Source organism: Macrobrachium nipponense, chromosome 28 (assembly GCF_015104395.2).
Source record: "Macrobrachium nipponense isolate FS-2020 chromosome 28, ASM1510439v2, whole genome shotgun sequence".
NCBI lineage: Eukaryota > Metazoa > Arthropoda > Malacostraca > Decapoda > Palaemonidae > Macrobrachium > Macrobrachium nipponense.
In genome coordinates, this window is record NC_087217.1 from 22,139,925 (window position 1) to 22,167,916 (window position 27,992).

Genomic DNA, 27,992 nt, shown 5'->3' on the forward strand with positions numbered 1-27,992 from the left:
AAATGAAAACTGTTGCTGTTTGTTCTGAAAGCCACTGGTTTTCATTCTTGGTTACTTTATGGTAAATCCAACTAATTTTTATAATTAGTGTGCCTTGCATTTGATGCAGAGTTGAATTGACTGTTATCAAATTTATAAATTTATGATAAAAAAATGTATTGTAGACCCATAAAAAATTTGTAAAAATCATGGTAGTTATTTGAATGGTTTGCATGTTCAATGTATGAATAAATTTAGTGCTGAAGGTGTCATACATGTGTGGAAGTTTCATTTTCACAAGCTTTGATAAAGGTTAGGTAGCAAATACGGTGTATAACTCAGGATATTGAAGTCGTCTCAAATTCAAGTAACATTGAAGTCCCTGTCTACGTTTTTATACCAAATGGAACTGGTGTTTCCCTTCTTGTTTTCAACAGTTAATTTTGATTATCCTTAATGAATGACATTTTCGTCATTCAAGATGGCTGACAGGAAATAGTCTAATTTTTATATAAAACAGAGGTAAGGTATTATTGTAAGTAGGTATTGATCTGCCCATGTCTACTTCCCTACACAGTGTCCATTTATATTTATTTTAATTGGGTTTTATTGTTCCTGTCATTTATTTGGCATATTTTCAAACGATTAAGTATACGGTGCTCTTAATAAATTTTCAGAACTTCTGGAGGACCCTTTGTAGGTGCTGTTTATAAAGCAAAAGAAAAATAATGTTCAGTGCAGTCATTTCAGTCTAGACATAGGATGCTTATGAAGGTAAATAAGGCGGGTAATATCTATGCACTGCTCAACTGGACTATAATTAGTTGTGTATTTTCCTGGAATCTCGTATAACCAGTGAATATAGCTCAGACAATTTTAAAAGAAAAGGGACAGCATCCTACAAGGAGGGGGTTTGCATCTGATGCCCATGTTGCAGTATTACACCGCAGAGGCTTCAAATTGTTTAACAGCGATGTATTTCAAGCGAAACATGGGAGTGATTTTCAAACGAATGCACTTAATGACGAATCATTTGGCTATTATAATCTCAGAAATTATAGCTTGACCATGACAGTATTCAAATGTAGGTACGTTAAAAAAAACTGATAATAAGAGTACAGTAGAACTGTAATATATTTACAAAATGCAAACGATCACTAACTGAATTATGTTGACATCCTTTGCAAAATCAGAAAATTATTATGAGATTTACAATTCGAAACTTGAACGCCTGTATCTTTGTTTGTGGCAGCCTCCTACCAATAGAATTCGATGGTAACAGTAGAAACGTTTCCCCAAAACAAAGAAATTTGATTTGTTTATCCTTAGTGATACGTCATAAATACGTACCTAAATCATTGCAGCCCTTACGTAAGTATATAAAACGTGTTCCATTTTATCTTTGTAGTCTTTTATTAAAGAAATATATGTTTTAAACTAATTACACGAATACCTCAATAATATAAGCGTCTCAGTGGCATGGTTGATATGGTGTTGGCTTCCCACCTCGGTGGTCGCGGGTTCGATTCTCGGCCATTCCATTGAGTCATGTGTATTGCTGGTGATAGAAGTTTACTCTCGACGTGGTTCGGAAGTCACGTAAAGCCGTTTATCCCGTTACTGAATAACCACTGGTTCCATGCAACGTAAAAATACCATAAAAAAAAATACCTCAATACTTTCTGAATTGTCTTTCAGTAACTGTAGACCTACTGCAGTTGAAGTGAAGGTACTGGTGGTAGTATTTCCTCTTGCACAATCCAAGCCAGGGCAAAGAAGAACATGGATCTAGCAACCTCATAATAAAGAACTTTCTGAGAACCGGCAGACTGGCACTTGGAGGAGTTATCCATTGAAATTTGAAAATGTCAGTTGAACTCTAAGCTTCCTTGAGTGCCGTTAATCCTGAAAATGACCGAATAAAGGAATTAGGACTGTTAGATGGACATAGAGTGATGAGTCCCACAGCTATGTAAGTTTGTAACCAGTTCTCAACTGAAGTAGGTCGAGTTCCAGTACAGAGTCTAAGTCCTCTCGACGGCTCAACCTTAACGTTCAGTCAGTTAACAGAAGGGTGAACGCGGTCGACACGTCGTTGCGCCCTTGTGTATCATTTTAGCTCAGTGGTGATCAGAATTGTTCCTTATATTTTGTTCAAGCCATATTTTGGAGACTTGAGATTCACTTCCGGTAACGAAACCTGAACAGGCGTGAGTCCCCAAAGTAAGGTTCGGCTTCGGCCTTCTAACAACTGCAAGGTGAGTGTTACGGACTTCATTGTAGGCTAAACCCCGATTTTTAAATGAGGCAATTTAGTTGCTATATTTTGTAGGCCTAGTTAAACAGATTTAGTACTCTAGAGCTTAGGACACGACGGCGTAAGAGACCGCAGTAACGATTAGACATCCGATTCAACATGTTGGGTTCCCCCATCAGAGCCGCCATGACACGAGGTTACTGCAGACCTGTTGTTAACCCGCCTGCAGAGCCCTTTCAGGACTTCACGATATCCAGGCATTAGTACCACCATGACGAGAAGGAGTGCGACGCCCTTTAGGGCATTGATGGAACTGGGTATGTACCACAAGTAGTTGTACCACGAGTCCGAGAGTTCCGATTCCGTCAGGAAACCGGCGAATTCGAATACCCAAGTGACGCCAGACCACGTGACGAGTTTGAAGCATTTTGTCCACCTGTGAAGAAGAGAAAAGTACGTGGCGAAAGAAATATAGAATGGAAGAGAGACGATATGAATGAAGATACATGAAATAACCGGATGTGTGTGTGCACAAGGGCAGATAGGCTAAACATACTTGCTCTCTTTTGCGCCGATCCCCAGGTACTCGTTGTCAAACTGGAGAGCCGTCAGTTTGCTAGACCTACTACTTCCCTCCTCTGCCTTAGATCTTTCGGTCTCATCCGCAGCTATAATAAATAAAAAATAAAAGAAAAAATGAAAATATAAGCAGCATTTCCTATTAATAGGACTAAAAATTAATCAAAGTAAAAAATAAAAACTATAACTGAACTCAACGCAGGTTAGGTACGTATCGTTGAATCCAGTTCTTATCCTTCATAATATATCGAGACTGGAGTAGAGGGAGACATTGTGTTTACTTCATTTCTAAAATAGGATTCAAGGTTATTAGCTTTCAATAAACTTCAGGAAATCGAGGAGTCGCAGAGTCCTTAGCCCGTTGGCCGTGGTACGTATTTAACAGACTGCGTCTATCCTTGGTTATAACCGACGGAGACAAATGTGGTTTTAATTAACAAACTCTGATGTCTTATTCAGCGATAGAGGAGAATCCTTTAGGGTAAATCCAAAGTTGTTGGGAGATCTAGAAGTATGCTCAGTCTTTACTAGTTTTTTTTTATTATTATTATCTAGTTTTAATCTGTCTTAATTAGTACAGTCCCTCTTGTCATTCGCGGTTAATTTCTTTAGTTTTGACAAAGAGGTTGACTTTTTGTTCCGATTTATTAGCTGAGCCAGACTATCACTTGCAAGCTGTAGGCTTTATGGGCATATAAGATTTAAACCGAAAATGTCACTAAGATGACGAAAGCTTGGCAGAAGGCCTATGTGTGATAAAGGATTTTAAAAATCCAGTACCCGAAATTTAAACAGAAATCACTAACGTGACTGAGACTTTCACATTAGGCCTATATGGGATAAAATATTTAGAAAGATCCAGAGCCGGAAAAAAGTCTAGTTAAGAACTGTAGTACTGATAAAAGCAATATATATATATATATATATATATATATATATATATATATATATATATATATATATCATAATTGAAAATTGAATTGTCCATAAAATTTTAAACGGTTGACAAATAACTCACCAGCGCTCGTAAATCCGATGCTAGACCTAGCTCTGAGCTTCATGGAGAGTCTTCTGACCTTCTGCGTGTTCAGGTACTTCGTCAGGAGGAGCAAGACCACATTGGCACAAATAGAGACGAGGATAGGCAAGTAGAGGTACAGCAGTTTCGCGGTTGCGTCTGAATGTTAGTTTCATAAATTATGTAATATTAGAAAGAGAGAGAGGGAGCAGAATTAGTTTAATGGGTGGGATATAATTACGTTTAAGCTAATTGGCATAAGTTTTATAGGATTTGGCTAATTGAGGCATATTCTATAAACAATGGTCTGTTCAAATGGAGATTTTTGTCAAGATGTATTGCTTATAACTATTACAAATGGAGAATATATAATATATATATATATATTAATGTATATATATATATATATATCTATATAGATATATATATATATATATATATAATATATATATATATATATATAAACAAACACCATTAATAAATCTGCCAATTCATCGTACACTACCCGAGCCAGATGACCTACCCGAGAAGAAACATCGATAAAAGCCAAATTTTGGGGTGACTGTCGAACAAGGCAAACTGTGCCTATTAAGGTCAAGGAGCAAGCTGATTGTTGTGACGGCACCTGGCGCTCCCCAACCCCACAACACGTGACCAAAGTACCTGATGTTTTCTGAGGTCTTGACTCTCCTGTAAGAGACAGTGATTGAAAAGAAAAGGATTCATATTTTCTATGGTAAAGAGATCAGCCACCTGTAGCCATGCCTATAATTGCAGTACCACATATTACTATAGTAGATTCACATCAACTATGCATTTGATGTCTAGGCCAGTCCCTTACGACACTCCTGATTGGCTGTTGATAAGCCAATCACAGGGCTGCAAACTCTGTCTCTCGAGAGAGTTCGCATAGGCAGGATGTATGTTCCACCTCTCCTGAGGGATACTTTTGAAAGACGTATCCCTCAGGAGAGGCGGAACACATCCTGCCGATATGAACTCCCTCGAGAGACTGTGAGTTTCCAGTCCCATGACTGGCTTATCAACAGCCAATCAGGAGCGTCGTAAGGGACTGGCCTAGACATCAAATGCATAGTTGATGTGAATCTACTATAGTACTAATATGACACCAGTTGCATAGGGCACACGTAAACCCCGTACACACTATGCATCATGATGCTTGCAGTGTTAGATGGATGCGTTGACAAACGGCTTATTCAACACGAAGCAGCATCACCAACGTGTTGTTGGGGCCGAGGCCGACTCCGAGCCATTTCATTGCGCTGCTGAGTGTTGCCAAGTGTAGGGACTTGTCCCTACACGTAGGGACATTGGGATAAATATTTGAAGCGTAGGAACGTAGGGACGCCTGAATAAATATAGCAAAAACGTAGGGACATTAGCAAATTTCCTAAACTTTATATATATATATATATATATAGATATATATATATAATATTATATATATATATGTATTTATTTATACATTTATTACTTACTTATAAGAATGTAAAATAGGGACCCAGTAACGTAATCATAGACAGGACCTTTCACTCTTCAGTCAAAATTATTTCACAGAACAAGAATCAAACAGGAATGTCAATTTTTATTGTTTCCTCTCAAGAATATACGATCTATTCCTGAACATTTCTTTCACAAGAAATACGTGTTTTCTCTGTACTGAGTACTCTGATACATGATTAGCTAGGATGTTTGTACAGCATACATAAAGGGCAATATCGCACTATTACTTGTATTGAACAAGATATAAACTTGGGGAAGTGATTGCATCATTGCACTGCCTTGTACCTGCTGTTATAATAGTTATACTCGTCTAATGGAATATTGTGTGCAGTGATTTGTGTCGAAGCTCTTGTTCTTGTAGTTGACATAATAGGCTACTTGGCCTCTAACTCTGCTCTGATTTTAGCAACTTTGCTCAAGATCACAATGGCTGAAGGTGGACCAAGCACACCTAAAAAAAGAAGGCAGACAAGAGGTGAACTTTCGAAAAGTGAAAAATCTCCTCCAAGAAAGCAGCGATTTAGAAAAGAGTGGTTAGAGGTAAGCAAAGCAACTTGGAATAGGCTAGGCAAAAGTGCATATATAGATATATGATATCTGTAGAATCAAACACTGAATTTGTTCATGATATTAATGAGACTACGATCTATAATGAATTAATTATAATGGATCACGTATATATGGTTTTTATCATTTAGCTCTAGGCATAAGGCTAAACCTGTTAATTTTCTTGTGATCCAGTGGTTGAAAAAATTCATAGAAAAAGCTGGGAGTTTGTAGCCTAAAGACCTGATCCTAAACTCTGTTTTATTGCAGCAGAGTGAATTCAGTGGGTGGTTGGCAGAGGTTAAAGATGATCCCCTTCATGCTTTTTGTAAAGCCTGCAATACCAAGCTTGTGGCAGGTCACAGTTAATTACGAAAGCACAGTGGAAGAATGGCACATGTCAAGGCAATTAAATTACTGAAAAGTCAACCTTCTGCCAGCTCATTTCTACAGAAGGGCAAAGGAAGTAGTAGTGGCACAAAAGAAAAGGCTTTGAGTTTGAAGGATGAAGTGAAAAAATTAGAAATTATAATAAGTGGGTTGTTTGCAGAACATAATATATCTATGAATACTGTTGATCATTTAGTAGAAGCTTTGAAAATTGGTATACCAGATTCAGATATTGTTAAGGGTGTCAATTTGGGCAGAACCAAATGTACATTCATTGTCAGAAATGTCATTGCTAAAAGTGAAAAGGAGAAACTGATTGAGAATTTGAAAAATAAGAAATTTTCTATTCTTGTAGATGAAGGTACTGATATTGCTAGAGTCAAAATTATAGCAGTTTTAGTAAGGTACTTCGATGACAAGGAGGTTAAAGTTGTGACACAACTTTTAGAGGCCATTTCACATGATGCTGGAAACAGCAGTGCCGAGGCTCTCTCAAATGTCATTAAGTCCTGCTTTGAAAGTAAAGGTATTCCATTGGATAACATGATAGCCATGGCAGCAGATAATGCAAGTGTGTTAGTTGGGAAGAACAATTCTCTTATGACCAAGTTGCAGTCTGAAGCTAACAAAAGTTTTGTTACTATCAGGTGCATTTGTCATTCACTTCATATTGTTGCAAGTAAGGCTTCAGCCAATTTGCCTAGAAACATTGAGGATTTAGTTCGTAATATTGCTACATATTTCTCGCACAGCTCCAAAAGGCAGGCAGAATTAGCAGAACTGCAGGAGTTTGTTAATACTGAGAGACTCAAAATGCTTCGACTAGTAGACACAAGATGGCTAGCAATGCAGCATTGCATAGAACGAATATTAAGTCAGTGGGAAGTATTAAAACTTTTGTTTTTTCAAGCTCATACTGAAGATAAGGTTGTTTCAGCTGAGCTCATTATGAAGGAATTCAATAATCCCTATACGAAGGCATATCTGCTCTTTTTGAAATATGTTTTAGGATATTTTAATCAAATGAATGCATTGTTTCAAAGTAAAAACAACTTAATTGGTATTCTTCAAGATGAAAGTATCAGAATGACAAGATTGATATGTAGAAATTTTATCAAGCCTGAATATCTGTCCGATTTGTCTCAGATTGACCCAAACAGCTCATTACAGCTAATTCCTCTTCAGCAAGTAAGTTTAGGAGGAGTATGTGAGACCATACTAAGATCCATTGATAATAATGAAGGTAATAAACATTTCAGAACAAGATGTCTAGGATTTTACCAGACTGCATTAACAGAAATTTTCAAGAGATTGCCTCTTTTTGATGACCTATTCAAAGAAATGAAATTCATTATACCAAAAACTGCTCTGAGCTTAGAAAGAAGGGAGACTTTACCGAACTTATTGACATTGTCTTCAAAATATGAACATATAATTGGATCAGTAAGTCAAATTCAGAGGGAATGGGAGGATTTACCAGTATACTTTAATCCAGATGAACAAAGTAGACTTGAAAAAATGGATGTAGAAGAGTTCTGGGAACATCTCTCACAATTGCAGAACTACTCTGATGTTTATGTTTTCAGAAACCTAGCTTTGATGGCAAAACTTGTTTTAACGCTGCCACATTCCAATGCAGAAACAGAGAGAATTTTCTTGATTCCATATTATTCATAAATTCAAATATGAAATCTAAGGGTAGAAATTGTTTAGACTTAGCAAGAGGTATTGATGATGGATATCTTGGATTCCACAATCAACAAATGTATGTTAGATAGAAATATGTATATTTTTTCCCAATATATATGGGTTTGTTTAGCATTTCAATTTGGGTAATATTTTTTTTTGGTCTGTGAATTTGATAATGTTCAAGAGAAAATAAGATGTCACCAATTGTTTTCTTGTTTTGTCAGCATAAGAATATATTTTTAGTTACATTATATTTTTTTCATTGATTTCTACCAATATTTATAGGTAAAATGATATGCAAACTAATGCTTTTGGTAGATTATGCCAAAGAAGAACGTAGGGACATTCATCTGAAAATCCCTAGAAACATAAGGACATTTCACATTCTGCGTAGGGATAAACTGGCTCCAGATGACCGTTTGACTTGGCAACACTGCGCTGCTCAGTGATGCACCAACGTTCAGAGGGTTAGGATGTCCGCTCCCCACCACCCGCCAAACCCCTTGAGAGGCCAAGGACTAACACTACATTTTATTGAATTACTGAAGGAACATCCATCTGTTTGGAACATCAAATGCAAGCATTACAAGATGAGAAACATCAGGAGTGCAAGCTTGGAAACCATAATATCAGAGTTATCGAGTTTTGTTGAGTGTGCATTGCGGAATGAAGACTACTAAAAAGCTGCACACCGTGAAGACACAATTCTACAGGGAAATGTCTGCAATCAAAGCATCACAGAAGTCTGGAGCTCCGAAATTATGGTGTTTTGATGAGCTGCGTTTCTTGTAAAAAAAAAAAAAAAAAAAAAAAATATTTGTGTACTTTGTACCTATATTTTGAACCTTACTTTCAAATAATCCTAAGGACATTATAGATGGCTGCACAGGTTTCGGGGATGATTAGACCGAGGCTCTGTTTTGAAATCCTGGTTGATTATTGGAGGCTTGCATACGATCCTCCAGCTGCAAGAACGAGCTCCTGGTGATATGCTGTCTCGAAAGCTGGTGTCCTGCTTACAGATATTTGGTTCAATTTTTTTCCAACAATTTATAAAATGCAACGATTGGCATTCTTGTGTAATTTTCAAAGTCTGTTGGAATTTTGCCTTGTAGCTCCAAAAATACTTCATAGAAGCTTCCCTTCAGAGGTCGCCGAGAAAGTCATTGCTTACACCACAAGGTTCTACGTTTCTTCCTCAAAAGTTTTTTTTTTTGCAGCACACAGTAGAGTCTCCTGGCAAAGTACATCATCGGCAGACATCCTGCCGTTGAAAGCTGAACTGCGAAAACAAGTGAGCAGTGTTGCAGTACAGTTTGGCCGCTATTAATTTTTTTCAACACCACTACTGCATCACGTAGCTGATACGTGATGGCATAGTGTGTACCAGGCTTTAGCAGAGGATAAGTAGATGCATAGAAAAACTGACAGAACGAATGAACACGTAATCAAATCAAGGACTTACATTTTGTGGAGAAAAGATTCTAGGCAAATGGATGTATTCCACATAGAAGCAGCCAGAAGGAAGAACATCAGTAGAGAAGCTGTGGAAATATCCAAAGTTGTCCGTTAGTTTTTTTTTTTTATTATTGAAGGTCGGTATTCTTGAATATACTTATGAACAAAATGCACAGTAAGCAGTGATTCAAACTCGAAGTAAGTAAGAAACAAAATCTAAAGCAACTTGTCACCCACCAACTACCCTTGCTTTATAAAGGAACATGCTCTCTCGCACAAGCATTACACTTTCTAGCTAATTGCTGGAAACCTGCAGCTTCCACATAGAAAGAATAAAATTCATTCACTCACCATAAGTGTAGCAAAGAGGACCTGGGTTAAGAGATGCCTGCATTCCTACAGCCAAGAGTAAGAACGCCATCAGGTTGGAAAACGCGAAGCTCAGTTGTAAGCTTCCTGATAGTTTTTCGGCCTGTAGACAACAAGTAAAATTTGGTGCGAATGGTCTTGCTCTTAGAGGACCGTTTCTGTTGTAAAATTGTCTGAGAAAGTTAACAGTTTTAATTTTAAAAATATAAAAACAGAACTGTGTTAAGTAAGAAGTACAGAAAACAAATTATATTTACTGAATGTTTTGTATGTTAATAAATCAACAAACTGAAACCTAACCAAGATGGATTATGGAAAATAATGACTCACCTTACTCAGCTTTTCTTGTGCCTTCTTAGCTCTCATGATGATCAAAAATACTGTAGTGATAATGAGTGAGATGCAGGAAATGCTAGCCAGAGCAAGAACGATTTTATATTTATTTGAAAAAGCTGTGGGCTCCTGCAACTGAATAGGACACACAGCGACTATGGCGTCCATGCGACTTCGTGAAAAGTGGTCATCGATGCAGTATTCACTGTTCTTGAGGGTGTCTCCATAATATACACAGCCTCGATCAAAGTAAACAATGTTCATCGTGTTGGTCAAGGTTAAGGTGACAAAATCTTCATTTTCTCTCTGACCAAATGGATAGATGTGGTAAGACGGCCCTTGCTGGCAAACGGGAAAAGAAGTGAATATTATGTCTGTAACATTAGCAGTTGTGAGCTCATTTTCCTTTAAGAGGTTTATATGTAGAGAGTTATCAACGCAAGAAAAGTCTCCATTCAGATGTTGCCCAACTGGACAGCATTTGCCGATGGAAGTGGAACTGGTAACTTGGTCAGCTGATGCTCTAGGCAGCAGTTCTTGTATTTCGCTGCGGCACAACATGACGACGATCTCTTTTGTGTTGTCTTTTCCTTCAAAGTCATCTAAGCAATATTTTTCTGTAGTGATCGCACCATGAATAGTCGTTAAAGAGACATCTCCATACTTGTTGACCCACCAGCGAAGGTCACTCTCTGAAGAACTTACAGAGATTGTTTCACACTTCTGACCTCCAGTCGTCGGGAATCCAGTTCTGGGCAACAAAAGCTCTTTGAGCTGACTCAGATGTGAAGACTCGGTGAAATAATGCTGTGGTTTTACACAGCCATCGTCTGATAACACTTCATCACCTGGACAGCACTTCCTAAAAACATTTGCTGAACAAATGAAAGCACCGCTTTCCAGCTCTGAGCTTGAGCTTGTTCCAAAGTGTTCTATGCAGTAGGACGAAGGTGGGTAACAAACGGCACTCGAATGATCACAGATCTGGCCTGTTTTATCCAAGTACATCTCATTTGCATTAGTTCTTTTCATCTTGCTCATTTTACATTTCAGTTTTCCCACCGAGACCCGAGTGCTTGGGAGGCCTCCGTGTGAAAAGTCGTGAATCAGATTATTGTAGTTGCTCATGTCCCCGGTGCGGTCATTGCACGTTAGTGTCTGGTTGTCAAGATACTGATTGAGGCTGCAGCATTTTCTAATTGGTGTTTGAAAGTTATCTCTTGGACAGTAAGCAGCTATGAAGACGGAACTGTCCGTGTCACGAGAGGAGGAACCTACTGTCACGTCTACACAGTAGTTTTCATGATCATACTCTGCACCAGATATTAGTTCTATCAAATGTCCACTGGGTGAGATGGCATGGGTACCAGGTGCTATCTTCCTGAATACCGGGAAACTCTGGATGCTTGGGCACCATCTCATCTTGCCGTGGACAAAGCTTAGGTTATATTCTGAGATACTGATTAAGCTTTCTACAGATAACTGGAAGCTATTTTCACTCTTACTCAGTTCACACTGATGGGTTATGGTGCTAAAATGCTCATTGTCTTGGCAACATTTCCTCACTACCGTTTCTTCCAGAGGAGAATCGAGACTCATTTCCTTCTGAGGTAAGCAGTAAGCTAAAACGACTGGAGCATCCACAAGGCGGTCCCGAGAAGCAGAGGCTATTTCCAAGCAGTACTGATCTTGATCGTAGACGACCGACGAGTAACTGTCCTTTATTCTACCATATGGGAGTAATGTGTGGCTGAATGTGTTCACCTCGGTCACCTGGGGAGGACTTCCTGAGTTGGGGCATTTTCTTATAATGCCGGTGACTGCGTTGAAGGCAATGGGTGAGTCTTCCTCAACGAATGTTTTCGCAATAGTGGTAAGGATGCCAGGGTTTCGACCTGCTGATTCACATTGCTGACTCTGGATGCTGAAGAACTCATGCTCCTCGCAGCACTTTCTGATGGAGGTCGTGTTCAAAGCCTTTGAAGTTTCTTCCTTCTGGGTTGGTGGACAGTAGGATAACAGTAATACGGGTGTCTTTGCGAGTATATCTGCCTGTCTTGGCGTGCCCAATTCTAAGCAGTAATATTCCAGATCCAATTCTACTCCTTTAGCCGTGTCCGTGATATGACCCGATATTTCTAGAAAGTAATCATTGTCTTTCACTTCGGTAACATATGGCGAATCGCTTGTCCCAGGGCATTTAGAAATTAAACCAACTGAAGCATTCAGCTTGGCAGTTAAGTCCTGCCTTAATATTTTTTTAACAAGCAGCATGAAATCTCCTGTACTACTTCCAGCATTTTCACAGTACTGAGTTTCTACACTGAACAATTCACTATTTCTACAACACTTTCTGACAGGAATCGCCAACTCTCTTTGGTTAAAATGCACATCAGAGATAGAGTCGTTATTAGAACCTGATGTAGATGTTGACGGAAGTGGATGAGTTTCATTAGACTTTATTGTGCTTTTAGCGTCTATTTCATCTTCAGTGAACAAACTTACACCAGTTGCCCCTTCACCGACGTTGAGAAACGAATTGCTTGTGATATCATCATCATTATGCAACTGCACTGTTTTGTTTTTCAAGTCGCCCTCTTCTGCTCTTTCAGCGCCATCTATTGGGGATGAAATGCGGACTTCATCTTCAGCGTCCTGCAGCGGGAGACTTCTTGTTACATTCTTCTCTGGGATTCTGAGCTGGTCGTCTTCTGGCGAGAATGGACGCGAGAGCCAGTCACTGAGACCTCCGCGAAGAGGTAAGTAAGTAGTAAATGCGCAAGTTTCATTATTCTTGATACCCTTCGAAGTCGCCTCAGCTTTTAAGGGCCTTTGGAAGAGATACACAATAAAAAAAATGTATAGATTAGGTTAGAGTTTTCAACAGTGGGTATTACTCGTAAAATTTCAGTCGAAACGCTTTTTAGACGTCATCAATCTAAAAGAGAGAGAGAGAGAGAGAATGCCGTTCGGAAACTTAATGAATCAAATGGTCAGTTGTGTATTGTTAAAAAAGTAATGCCAAAAAAGCAAAAAAGGGTGTCACACTATTATTACTGTCATCAGTAACTCACTATCTCGATTTGTTCTGCAAAAATACTTGGCAAATATGCAGCCTCTCTCTCTCTCTCTCTCTCTCTCTCTCTCTCTCTCTCTCTCTCTCTCTCTCTCTCTCTCACACACACACACACAAGTGGGTCTAAATCTCTTTAAAAATTACATAAGAAATTTACTGAATGTAAGGAAATCAGTCTCGTTTAGAAAGGTTAAAGATTACTTTGTGCATAGGGTGTTGAAACACTTGTGTGTTTTTAATAAAAACATATTAAAATAGTATTTTATGACAACCTTTATAGCATTCCACACATAAGCTTCAAGTAATGACCACATTCTCCGATAAAACAATAGTAAGATTAGGATCGTATGTTTTGGTAGACGTGTAAGCCTAAGTCGTGGCCATCATCGCTCATCGGAATACATTTTTTTTTTTCACTGCAAAATTAGACCAGGTTAACAGGGAAGTATAACTTGACCTCCCCTGAAGCTTGTTGTATGTTCGTGCTTAGTGTTATATTTATTTTTTACGCGCTCTCTCTCTCTCTCTCTCCTCTCATCTCCTCTCATCTCGTCTCTCTCTCTCTCTCTCTCTCCTCCTCTCTCTCTCTCTCTCATGAAATGTAGCTCATGCATCGAAATACATTTGATCCTTTTAAGATACAGAAAAGCCAATTTAATTATTGGAAATAAAGCTTATTATTATATTATCAATTACTCTCTCTCTCTCTCTCTCTCTCTCATGTAATATGTGTATTTGGAGCATAATAAAACATACAGCTAATTAATAAATTAATAAGCATAATGAAAACCGTCGTTTCGAATTTTTACCCACCTTTTTAATAATAGTAACAAACAAACAAAATAAATTCAGAAAAAATCCCATGATCATTGACACAGGACTACGTAGGATATTTCACTATATATAGATTCAATAAGCTTTCAATCACTCCGCGATTATAATAACCTTTCAGTCACGAGGCAAGACAGTTTCCGGTAATGGAATGCACGAGGACGGAAATATCATCTATTTGTTTATTTATCTGTCAGAGAGTTACGGAAGAAGTGAAAGTTCTTCTGCAACTCAGGTCATGCGATTCTTAAAACCTCATTGGCTAACGTCAACAGAGGCTTATTGAATTTGTATACAGTGATAAAACCCTACGCATTCCTGTCACTGATTATGGGATTTCTTTTGATTTTTTTTTTTATTAAAAAGGTGCGTGAAAAATTTAAAATCTCATTGGCCAAAGTCAACGGAAGCACTGTGAGTATTTTAACGTACCTTTGCAATACAAGATCGTCTCGTCCGTCTGGCTGGTTATTCCACTCCCTGAACTAAATCTGAACCACCTTTCACTAACAAGTATGGCAGTAGACTGAAGTCATGCGCAAGGAGAGATGATCCCCGTGGAGACATTGACCAATGACCATGAAGGTAGCATTGAGAGTAGGAAAAGATCCGAGGTCGGCTGTGCCGCTGTGGTTTTACGAGACCCTCAGTTACCCATAGAACGACTCTGCGACCATTTCGTACCCTGCTAGTTGGAAGGTCACGTGACGTCACCTTTGCTCGGTGAAAGTGTCCCGTCAGTCAGCTGTTAACGGAGCTCCGTTGATTTATAATCTGATCATTAGTTACTGCGAAAAAATTCGCAATCTTTTCGTTCATTATGATATGGGCATATATCATTATAGTTTTATATAGTCTTGTAAGACAAGACAGAATGCCAAGGATTTTAGTTTGCACACATTTGTAACACGCACACACAATATTATATATATATATATATATATATATATATATATATATAATATATATATATATATATATACACACGTATGTGTGTCGTACCCTTGACCCTGCTGACCGCCTCAATACATGTGCAGTGCTTCGTTGCATTTCGTCATTGTTATGTTATTTCTCCCATTATCTATTCGTCAATGTGATTTCGTATTAACACTTCTTGTATAACGTTTCTTCTGCAAATTTAACTTAGCGTGGATGATCATTCGTATAATAGAAAGCAAGTGGGTTATGGTGAGAAAGGAAAAGAAGATTGAGCTGCGGGAAGTATCTAGTTACCCTAATACCCATTCCAGTTTCCGAAGATGACAACCAGAAAGTGCCTAGTTTCCTGAATCTGAAAGGAACTGGAGCGCAGGAAGAGGAAATCCGCATTCTCTGCCATTTCCATTTCGATTTTTTTTAATATGTGCATATCACTAAACTAATTCGCAAACATTTTTACGAAGTTTACTACCAGAATCTGGAGCACGAAGTGTTGTAGCCTACAGTAGGTTAGCGTAGCGCTAAGGAAACCTCCACAGCTGAAACCTTTCGTTAAAAAAAGAAAAAAAAAAGAAAAAAATATATATATATATATATATATATATATATATATATATATATATATATATATATATATATATATATATATATATATATATATATATATATATATATATATATATATATATATATATATATATATATATATATATGTATATATAAATATATATATGTATATATATATATATATATATATATATACTATATATATATATATATTATATATATATAGTATGTATATATGATGTTCAAGAATGGTGGGCACAAAATGCAGCAGTAATAAGAAGGCATGGAAAGGAGCTGCTGGGAGAGAGAGACATCTGGTATCATATGGGAAGAAAAGGAGAGTTGGTGGTGGGATGAAGACATTGAGAAAGTAGTAAAAGATAAGAAGGAGGCAAAGAAAAGATGGGAAGAGTCACAGTCAGTGAAAGACCGAGATAGGTTCAGAGAGAAAAACAAGGTGGTGAAAAAGTGGTAGCCAAAGCCAAAGGAAAGTCGTATGATGATATGTATAATGAGCTGGGGACAAAGGAAGGATTAAAGAAGATGATCAAGCTATCAAAGGCTAGAAACAAGAGCACCAAAGATATTACACATATCAAACAAATAAAGGATCAAGATGGTGTAGTACTTAGAAAGGAGGAAGACATTGTGAAGAGATGGAAAGAATATTTCGAACAGTTGTTAAATGAAGAAAATAATAGACTAATAAGAGAGGATGGGCAAGTGAACATTGGCATGGTAATGAGGTTTTCTAGGCAAGAGGTACTAAATGCACTGAAGAAGATGAAGAATGGGAAGGCAACCGGACCAGACATGATTCCGGTGGAGGCATGGAAAGCATTAGGAGATGAAGGAGTGGATATACTGTACGATCTTATGATAAAGATCCTTGAACAGCAAAAGATACCAAATGAGTGGCGTGGGAGTATATTGATCCCAATTTTTAAAGGGAAAGGCGATGTCCAAGAGTGTGGTAATTATAGGGGCATTAAATTGATGTCCCACACTTTGAAGATACTGGGAAGGATGATAGATGCTAGACTGAGAGAAGAAGTACAAATAGGTAAAGAGCAGATGGGATTTATGAAGGGAAGGGGAACAACAGATGGTATATTTTGTCTGAGGCAAATAATGGAGAAATTCGGGGAAAGACAAAGGGACCTACATATGGTATTCATTGACCTTGAAAAGGCTTATGACCGAGTCCTGAGACAAGAGGTATGGAGGAGTCTGAGGGAGAAGAAGGTGCCAGAGAAGTATGTGCGATTAATACAAGAGATGTACCGGAAAGTATTTACCAGAGTGAGGAGCAGTGTTGGGGAGACAGAAGGTTTTGAGGTGAGAGTAGGATTACACCAGGGGTTGGCTCTGAGCCCATTTATCTTTAACATAGTGATGGATGTTATAATAGAGGAAGTAAGGGAGACAGTACCATGGAACATATTGTATGCGGATGATATTGTTCTGTGTGCAGAGAGCAGGGAAGATCTGGAAGTGAAATTGGAAAGATGGAGACAAGTACTGGAGGACAGAGGAATGAGAATAAGTAGATCTAAGACAGAATATATGTGTACCACCACTGAGGGGGATGACAGAGAAAGTATTCAGCTTGGTGGAGAGCAAAGAAGGAGAGTTGATAAGTTTAAGTATTTGGGATCTTTTGTTAACGCTGGAGGAAGTATGGAAGAAGAAGTAAAACATCGGGTACAGGCAGGCTGGAACAACTGGAGAGCGGCCTCTGGAGTTCTTTGTGACAAAAGAGTGCCGCTTAGGTTAAAAGGAAAATTTCACAAGACGGTGGTAAGAACAGCAATGCTGTATGGTAAGGAAACAGCAAGCATGAGAAAAACAGAGCAGAAGAAGATGGATGTGGCAGAAATGAGAATGCTTAGGTGGATGTCTGGGGTGACAAGAGAGGATAGGATCAGAAATGACTACATAAGGGGGTCAGCTAAGGTGGTGGAAGTATCAAAGAAAGTGCAGGAGGGGAGGCTGAGATGGTATGGACACCTGTTGAGGAGAGATGAGGACCACGCTGGGAGACATACTATGGGGGTGGAGGTGCAAGGAAGAAGAAGAAGAGGGAGACCAAGAAAGAGATGGAAGGACTGTGTGAGAGGAGACTTACATGAGAAGGGAATTGATGAGGCAGAAGCACAGAATAGAAATAGATGGAAACGGCTCATCCGAAACGGCGACCCTATATAAAAATCGGAACAAAGCTGGGAAGAAAACAAAAAGAAGATATATATTATCATATATATATATATATATAATATATATCTATATATAATATAATATTATATATATATATGAATACAGTGTATAATATATAAACAATGTATAATTCACACAGCTGATTAAGCGCCTAAGTGGCGTGGTTGGTATGGTGTCGGCGTCCCTCCTCGGTGGTCGCGAGTTCGCTTCTCGGCCATTCCATTGAGGAGTGAGAGATGTGTATTTCTGGTGAAAGAAGTTCACTCTCGACGTGGTTCGGAAGTCACGTAAACCCGTTGGTCCCGTTGTTGAATAACCGCTGGTTCCATGCAACGTAAAAACACCAAACAAAAACACAGTTGATCTGCTTACTTTGTATTCTTCATGGTGTTAGTTCTGTGATGCATATACTGTGTATACATACAGGGTTTACGTTTTCTTATGGCTTAGACCAAAGCTTATACACTTTTGTTTGATCATTCCCTAAGTTCCTGTAACCACATGTAATGGTTTCTGAATTTAACTTCAAAAAGTTCTATCTACAAAAATGCCACTATAGTAATGCAGTAATTTAGAAATGTGACCCAAGATAAATGCTAGAATCATGGGTTTACAATACTTTATTTTACTGTTGCTTTTTTTTTTTTTGTCCGCCAGGGTACCAGACTCTGAAGAGCTTGAGTATAGTTTCTATCATTACTGCTTTAGGTCATTTAACCAGACCATTTTGGTAATGACTTTTTACAGGGTTGGCCTGATGGCTTAATTTTGAATGTAGATTTTATTAAATACTCCAGGAATTAAACTGGCAAAAGTGAAGATTCTTACAATTTCCTCAACTGATTCGTTTCCAAATCTTGATGAGATTTGTTCACTTAATTTGGTAATTTTACTAGATCACATTTGAAGTAATTTTTATAGGCTTGGCCAGCAAGGTTAAGCTTTAGTTTAAAAGCCCTGAATGACTGCGTAAACAATATAATTCCTTACGGATTGCCTCTATTTTTCCAAAAATTCATATTTACTTTTGGTGTAAGTTAGGACTTAAGTATACAATTAACTGTTTATGGAAAATATGGGTTTCAGGCAAAGGCAGATTCCCAGCCTGACACCAAAGCACCTCAGGAAAACAGAGGGTATTATTAGAAACAAGTCCAATCAGATTCTAGAACAAAATAATAAAATACTAGCCGTATGAGGGAAACAATTCAATGAGACCAACACAATGCTGCATCTTAAGCTGAACTATACCCAGGCATAAGAGAATTCAGGGTCTTCCCTCACTTCAATAAGATCTTTCAATCCACGAGGCCTTGGGTTCGTTGGCAAAAGCCAAATCACACTTAAGTAATAAGCTCTAGTTGGCAATAGTCTGATCTTCATATGTAAGTGCTACATAAGCAGAATATATGGAATGTTATTCCATACATAAAAAAACTAAAACTATGATTAATTAAAACCAGTGACCCAAGAGGTCAACCAGTTTGCTTGCAGGAATGTGATCAGACCAGATACGATAAAGTAGGCTAAGATGATGTGTTGTAACGAGTCAGTGTCTAGTTGCCGTCACCTGTGGTCATTCATTTGTTTTGTAAACTGTATTCCAAGCTTCCTACTTGAGACAACCACCGTGACCTATAGCTCAAACGGCCTACGTGACTTGTAATCTATGTCATCTGTGTGTATGTTCGAGCTACTGTCTGCTTCCTTTATGATTTGTAAACGAGATTGTGAGCAGAAGTCAAGCCCTTATCATTAGAAGACCTGTACAAATGTATCCGATCTTCATCATGTAATCTCAGAGTAGAGATATTTTTATACTTCGTGTTTTCTACTAGAAACCTCACCTCAGAAAGAAGATACTGAATGAACTTAGAATTTATCATCATGAGTTGAAACATCTCCGTCGTCATAACCAAAGAAGATACTGACTTCGTAAGTTATCATCAAAGCCCAAGACACTCCAATGAATATGGAAGTCATAACCAACCGACTTAGCGTAAAATTATCGCAGGTCTAACATAACCTCACAGGGCGCCTTATTATACCAAGGCAACAGCCCTAATACATATAACTTCATCGCCAATTCAAGAACAACAAATGTTAGGGTAAAATAACTGAGGATAACAAAAATAAGGTATATTAAATATTTTTTTTATTTTGTCAGAATTAGCAGAGGGAACATTCATACTTTTATAAAGTTCACCAAGTTCTGTATACAAAAATATACTAGAAAAATTTTCCCCTTTTAATATACTAACACATTTACCAGTTATATGACAGCATGAAGCAAATGCTGACAGCTCTGGCAAAATAAGGTACATCAGCAGTCAGACATTGGGACAATTACGTGTGTACAAATGACAGGTTCAGAATCTAATTGCTAAAAACCACTTTCAATGATAAAAAGCCAAGAAAAAAAGTATGAATACAAAGTATAAATGGGGCTTCTACTGAGAGTATGACACATCCAGGGTTTTTAACTACAGTACTAGGCAGTAGTGGGAATGAAACAGTGTCAACATGACTGAAACAAGAGATCAGGAGTTATAACAATGGAACATTGAATTTTTTGTTCAAATAAACAAACCTTACACACATTTTTGTAATTAATCTGAATATTTTACATTACCTCTCATTCCTTGAGCAACCCTATTTATAGTTTTAGTCAAGGAGTATATAAATGCTATTCAAACTAGACAATAAGGTAATGTTTTGCTTTGGCTACGGTATGTACTTGAGGAGTTGTTTACTCATGACGTTGATCAGTGAAAACAATTCTTATTGGTCCTTCCATTTAGTAGTATTACTACCTTTTAAAATTGTGGTACGTAACTTGAATTTTTCAATGATTAAATTTCACATAAAAATGGCTTTCCTTGAAATACAGATGTTGATAACTGCATGGCTAGTGAACAATCCCAAAGGAAGATACAAAATGTAAAGTTCAAATATAGTGTGAATAGTTTTTTCTCAAGTGTTTACCATTCTGGTTCATTCGGTGTCCCATTTTATAAGTTATGTTGAGTAAAGCATAAATGTCTGCATTTCTTACAGGGATTTACTGAATTAGAGAAGCAATATTTGAAAAGAAAAAAATATAAATGTATATTTAACATAACACTTCCGATTACAATTCAAGACACTAACTTTACTGTAATATGAACCAGGATGCAAATTGTGCCTCTGGGAAAAAGCTTTTACTGTTACTGCGAGCCATGTGTAAAATTTTCCATTAAAAAACTAGAACTCATTTAAAGGGGAAAATCACACTGTAAAATATCTCACAAATCCTTATGATTTTATCTGGGAAGGAAGGAGGGATTGAAGAACATAACCCTTGAATTTGTTGGTCATTCTGTAAAGGTTGTTGTACTTAACAAGCCTCTAGGAGACCAGACAAAACATTCCTTATATAGGTCAACTTTATTTTACAAAAATTATGACAATAGTGGTGATACTTTTCTCCTTGGGAGATACAGAACTGCCCATGAAAGAGACAGATTATAACACCTTGGAGACAATGAGTAGAGCACAGTTCCAAGTTCTAGAAGCAAAGGACTATAAAAAAAATACTACAAATCTGAAACAAAGAAACCATAAGCATCATCAATTGAAACAATTACTGTAATTAATAGCTTTAATTTTATCACTGTGATGTGTGTATTCTCAGTATAAGGAGGAGGTTGCCGAAACTGGGACAGATTGAAGAAAAATTTCAGCAATGCTCAAACCTAACTACCACGTTGCTATCTTATAATTATGCTAAAAAAATTTCCAATATCACTTGCAGAGATTGAATAGAAGAACCTGAACTCATCTATCTTTTGAAGAACATGACTGATCACTAAGTACATTGGCAAAACACCAACACTTGCACTGGCAAATAATAGCAAAACCAGCTCTACCCCATTGCTGCTACATTAACAAGATCTTTAATGGGTTATTGTTATTCCTGCAAATGAAATTAGCATCCTTATTATCATCATATTAAACCACACCACTTTTGGTTAAAATTCCACAGCATAGAGCTAGCCTGAGGGGTTTGTGCAACTGTAGAGGTAATACTTTCATACACATAGGAATGTTTCTCAAGTTACAAATATTTACATACTGTAAATTCACATCTTTTATAAAAGGCCTAAGACTTATTATAAAGTTCTCAGTCCCCAAGAAAGCTAGAAAGTCATGAGAAATTGTTTAAGCTTAAAAAGTCCCAAGCCTAAAACTGGAACAAACACGGCAGTGAACGTAATTTTCTATGGAATGGAAAATTCTCTTCTGGATATTTATGTTCGTAGTTTTTCCTTCATTGCTTTGGGTATACATATAAGAAACATAACAAATTACTTGAAAAAGTCAAAAAAATGTTTTAACAAATGTCAAATAAAATAAAGTAACAACTAAGTTTTAAAATCTTTTTCCATATAAAGAAAATACCAACTACAGGTGCAGAATGAAAGCCTCTTGCACATCTAAATGATGTAAAAAAAACTTGAACCATGGAGAAGAAAAAAATTAAATTCCAGCTGAAAGGCTTTCTGTAGACCAAAGACCTGCTATAAATCAAAAGTTGTGTGTTCTTTTATATCTAATTCTTTCCATGAAGATATTTCTGTATAAAGATGCTTTGCTTCACAATTTGAAATCCAATAAATAAAAGTAATTTCACCCAGAAAATTATAACTAGTGTACTTGGGACAATCATGTATTGTGAGCAAAAATACACACATGGTTGTAAAAAATTACCATTCACTAGACAAAAATGGAATTAGTAATTGGAAACAAAAATCTGCAACTTACATTCTCAATGAAAAGCTTCTAAATTAAAAAACTAATCTTCAAAGATTTCAAGCACCACCAGTGGGTCTGATCAGAAGCACAACTTTTGACTGACTAGCTTGTTTAGGGTCTGACCGACTGTAAAAACGCTGAACCCAACCCCCTCCTCACTGCAGTTAAGAACACATCAGACAGTGACCAATTTTAACCCTGAAAGAAGCTTCTGAAAGCACACATTATTTCAGAATATTTTGACTAATCTACAAAAGGTTTCCTTCAAAAGGACTCCTTTATTAAGGCAATATAATTTGTGAACAATTTGTCAAGATGTTACTATTCACATGCCTAATGCCTTTGCTGGAAGTCAGTCAGAATATATGTATATCACACACTATATATTACCAGAAATTTTCTGGAACTAGTTCTTCATCAGGATTCCTATTACTTTAGGAAAGTTTCACAAGTAACTGGTGTCAGGAAAACAGCACATACATAAAATCCAATAAATATTGTATTGCACTTTTCAGGGCTGCTTGTCAACATATGTCCAAGTAAATTTAAAGTAGAACATTTCTATTGCAAAGAGCTGTTAAATTCCGTTTTAGAATAATTTCCAACATAATTCTAAAGCATTTAATTGAGATTTCTCTTATCTACTTCTCAATAAGATCTCTTGAACTTATAATCACATTCTTCAAATACATATATACCTTTTAACAATAAAATTTTTACATTCAACTTTTGTTGATTTCTGTCTTAAGTAATCTCATGCTCTCTAAATGGATTAATTTTTTTATGGACACTTTACTGTCAAGAAGAAAGCAGTTGGGTTGCTCCTCTGTCTGCTGTGCACACTATACAGTTGCTAGTATGTAATTTAAATGAAGATTTGAGATTGCATGATGCTGTTTACAGTTTTGGAGTTCTTTAAATACTGCACAACTTGTTTCCTCTCCTCTATAGAATTCTTGTCAATTTGTACGGTTGCGGTTCAAAAAATCACGGTATCCAAGAGTAAAATTTTTAGAACTACATGTAAATGCAACAGCATTCTACTACAAAACATATCCTTTAAACTTTTTTTTTTTTTTTTAAATCACTAGTGACCTAGATTTAACTTCCTGCAAAGAAAAGGGAAAAATGGAAAGTCTCCCCAAATTAGGTTTGTCATTTTTACAGAGAACCTGACTCTCGAGGTAAGTGGTAACATGTGTGCAAACTGCAATCAACTACAACATTTGAGTCATGGAAAATACGTAGGCACTAATTTCATCTTGTTAATGCCACTCAATCTTGTAACCTTTATAAACGATGCTAAGAACATGTTAATTAAAGAATGTTCATATTTTCATCACAGAAAGAGTTAAGTTGTTTTTGCTTTCCCACTATGTTTGCCTCCTAAAAGCGAGAATAAAACAACAGATAGGGAGTGATGACAGTAGTCCGCATCATGCTGATCACTTCCGATGAGGTCACTAGTTTGATCTTTTCGTCGTCACATTCTAACCACATATTTTCGTGTTCGTTCCCAGACTCCATGCCATCTGAAAAAGGGGAAAAGCAAATAATTAAACATCATGTGATAATTTATTTTACAAAAAAGCTTTTGTTGGGGATTTTCTCATCTTATTTTCATTCTTCATCAACACTCATGATGGCATGGCTTTCAGATGATAAATATTGGAATAAGTTTGCTCTTTTATCAAATGCAATATGCAGCAGCATCACACAATAAAGGGGGGTGGGGTGTAGTGCTTCTCCAAGACAGCTGGATTTCCAAGGGTAGATTCAACAATGAACGAGATCTTAAATAAATCTCATGTTTGCTGAAAATCAGAATTATTACAAGAAAAAGAAGTTTTCAAGAAAATAAAGCTAATCTTAACATACAATCAATTGCTTATGATAAATTTATTGTCAGAGAGAGAGAGAGAGAGAGAGAGAGAGAGAGAGAGAGAGAGAGAGAGAGAGAGAGAGAGAGAGAGAGAGAGAGAGAGAGAGAGAGAGAGAGAGAGCACAGATATATGACAATTTGTCCAAAATGATATTTTCATAATAAAATAAACTTTTAAACATATACTTACCTGGTAGTTATATATATAGCTCAAGTCCCTGCGACGTCACGGCAGAATTTCAAAACTCGCGGCAATCGCCAATTAGGTAGTCAGGTGTACCATCTGTGCGCCCTCTACCCAGGTACGTACCTGGAACCATTCCAACTATTCCTCAGATCTTCCATGCCCCTAGTCTCTAGAGGGGAGGAGGGTGGGAATTAAATTATATATAACTACCAGGTAAGTATGTTTAAAAATTTATTTTATTATGAAAATATAATTTTTAAACATCTAACTTACCTGGTAGTTATATATATAGCTGATTGACACCTTTGGTGGAGGGTCAGAGAGAGCCATCATCGTTGGAATTGACATAAGAGTTAATAAACAAACTTACGGGTTCGTACCTGTTTAAGGAAGCTGACTTTAGTGATCTGCCTCATTATGTCTGCTTTCCTTAAGAGATCCAGCAATCCACCCAGGGGGCTGAAGACCTCAAGGAGCTGTCAAACCAGTGCATAACCTCTATGTGACAGGACCTCATCCAATACCCTTGTTCTGGGCGCTACCAAGGAACAAAATGACCACTTGACTGAAAATCAATGATTGTGGAAGACTGCGTCCAGTCTCCACAGACAACCATAAAAATTCAACAGTTCCAAGGAAAGAAAAAGGTATTGGGTTATGGGATTGTAGGGGTAGATCCTTCTCCCACTACTGCATTCGCTGCTACAAATGGTCCCAGGGTGTAGCAGTCTTCGTAAAGAGTCTGTACATGTTTCAAATAGTGTGAGGCAAACACTGACTTACTTCTCCAGAAAGTTGCGTCCATTATACTCTGTAAGGACCTGTTCTGTCTGAAGGCTACAGAGGTTGCTACTGCCCTAACTTCATGTGCTTTCACCTTCAGAAGTTTGAGATCAGCCTGACTACATTCTGAATGAGCTTCCCTTATAAGGTTCCTAATGAAAAAGGAAAGCGCATTCTTAGACATTTGTAGTGGAAACCCTACTTGCGATCGCACTAGCTGCCTCCTTCGAAAAGCCCCTAGCTCTCGTGAGTTTTTCGATAGTCTGAAGGCAGTTAAGACGTAGAGCTTGGAGGTTTTGGTGATACCTTTCCAAGTAGGGTTGTTTGAGTAGATCTACTCTCAAAGGAAGACTTCTCGGTGTGTCCACCATCCATTCCAGTACCTCTGTGAACCATTCCCTTGTCAGCCAAAAGGGGGCCACTAGACTCATCCTGGTGCCCTCGTGCGACACGAACTTCTGAATCACCTTGTTCACTATTTTGAAAGGTGGAAAAACGTACACGTCGAGGTGCGACCAATCCAGGAGAAAAGCGTCTATATGAAGCGAGTTGGGATCTGGCACAGGAGAGCAGTACGTCTCCAGCCTCTTCGTCCTCGCTGTGGCAAACAGGTCTATGCAAGGACGGCCCCACGTCCGCCACAGGCTCTTGCAGACCTCTCGATGAAGAGTCCATTCTGTAGACAATACTTGACCCTTCCTGCTCAGGCTGTCTGCTATCACATTCCTCTCCCATTGGATGAACCGAGTGACTAGGCTCACATTGTTCCCCTTTGCCCACTGAAGGAGTTTTCTCGACGTCTCGAAAAGAGACCTCGAGTAGGTTCCGCCTTGTTTGACGATGTAGGCCAACGCTGTGGTGTTGTCGCAGTTGATCTGCACTACTTTGCTTCGAACCTATTCCATGCACTCCTTGAGGGCCAAAAAGACTGCCAACAGCTCCTTCTGGTTTATTTGGAGCTTCATTTGATCTTTTTTCCAGGACCCCGAGATCTCCAACTTTCCCAGAGTTGCTCCCCACCCTGAGTTCGAGGCGTCGGAAAACAACACTAGGTCTGGGTTCTTTTGTTCTAGAGAAAAACCCTCCTGGAGTTTGACGGGGTCGTTCCACCAACGAAGACATTGCTTCATTGTTTCCGAAATAGGAATCGACATTGTCTTCAGATCCTTTCCTTTGTTCCAATGAAGAGGTGAAATTGCAGGGGGCAAAGATTTAGTCTTCCTAAGGAAACAAATTGCTCCAGCGAGGAAAGGGTCCCCAGCAGACTCATCCATTCCCTCGCAGAGCACTTCTGTTTGCTTAGGAAGCTTTGAATTTTCAGCAGGGCTTGTTCCGTCCTTGAGGCAGACGGAAAAGCCCGAAAAGCCAGACTCTGAATCCTCATACCCAAGTACAGAATTTCTTGAGATGGGATCAGTTGAGACTTCTCTTTGTTTATTAGAAGTCCTAATTCCTCTGAAAGAGTTATCGTTTTCTGAAGATCCTCCAGGCAGCGACTGTAGGAAGGAGCTCTGAGGAGCCAGTCGTCCAGATACAGAGAGGCTCTGATACCTCTCGAATGCAGCATTCCTGCGACATTGGACATCAATTTCGTGAAAATTTGAGGCGCGGTGTTTAGCCCGAAACAAGAGCTCGAAACTAGAATACCTCCTCTTTGTACACGAACCTCAGGTATTTCTTGAAGCTCGGGTGGATGGGTATGTGAAAATACGCATCTTGTAGATCTAATGAGACCATCCAGTCCTCCTTTCTGACTGCTGCCAGGACTGATTTCGTAGTTTCCATCGTAAATTTCGTCTTCTGTACGAAGACGTTGAATGCACTCACGTCCAGTACTGGTCTCCATCCCCCCGAGTTCTTGGGCACCATTAATAAACGATTGTAGAAGCCTAGTGACTCTAAATCCCGCACCTTCTCTATTGCCTCCTTTTCCAACAAGAGCGACATTTGCTGTTGAATCGCCTGAAATTTTGATTCCTCTCTGTACCTGGCAGAGAGATCTATTGGTGATACTGCTAAAGGAGGTTTTTCTAGAAACGGGATTTTGTACCCCTCCTTGAGCAGCTGAATGGACCAAAGGTCCGCTCCTCTTTTCTCCCAAGCTTGCCAGAAGTTGGAAAGTCTGGCTCCTACTGTTGTCTGGAGACGAACTTTGTCAAACCCTGCTTCGTCCTTGCCTTGACCCTCTTCTTAGAGACCTCTTTCCCGACGGTCTGAAACTGCCTTTACCAAGGGTAGTTCCCCAAAAGGGCTGAGAAACCTGGTGTTTTGGAGTCTCCTCCTTAGCCTTACGCACTGAAAAGCTAGCAGGTAGTACTTTTCTTGCTGTTTTAGATACTAAATCCTGAGTGGCCTTTTGGGCTAATGCCGACGAGACTTCCTTAACTAAGTCTTGTGGAAATAGGAGCGAAGAAAGTGGGGCATAAAGGAGCTCTGACTTCTGCACTGGTGTAATTCCATTAGCCAAAAAAAGAGCACAATTGAGCCCTTTTCTTAAGGACCCCCGCAGAGAAAAGTGCTGCCAATTCATTAGCCTCGTCTCTCAACGCCTTGTCCATGCATGACAATATGAAC

General features: G+C 38.3%; 2 protein-coding genes across 3 annotated transcripts in view; both read right to left on the bottom strand.

The window, feature by feature from the left end:
- Positions 1 to 1,368: 1,368 nt before the first annotated feature.
- Positions 1,369 to 9,958, bottom strand: LOC135201292 (probable G-protein coupled receptor Mth-like 1). The gene is made up of 6 exons (XM_064230160.1): positions 9,792 to 9,958; positions 9,448 to 9,526; positions 4,357 to 4,523; positions 3,834 to 3,992; positions 2,793 to 2,904; positions 1,369 to 2,672 (listed from the first exon to the last, which is right to left on the bottom strand). Exons 1-6 carry the CDS (start codon positions 9,859 to 9,861, stop codon positions 2,378 to 2,380), a joined length of 882 nt encoding a protein of 293 aa, XP_064086230.1. The 5' UTR covers positions 9,862 to 9,958; the 3' UTR covers positions 1,369 to 2,377.
- Positions 9,959 to 19,912: 9,954 nt separating this feature from the next.
- LOC135201580 (ubiquitin carboxyl-terminal hydrolase 1-like) overlaps positions 19,913 to 27,992 on the bottom strand; it is a 117,640-nt gene continuing 109,560 nt past the window's right edge. For both annotated transcript variants that reach the window (XM_064230609.1, XM_064230608.1), the window contains one exon: positions 19,913 to 24,098. In XM_064230609.1, coding sequence (XP_064086679.1) covers positions 23,953 to 24,098 — 146 coding nt within the window. In that variant the 3' untranslated portion in view covers positions 19,913 to 23,952. The remainder of the gene's footprint in view (positions 24,099 to 27,992) is intronic.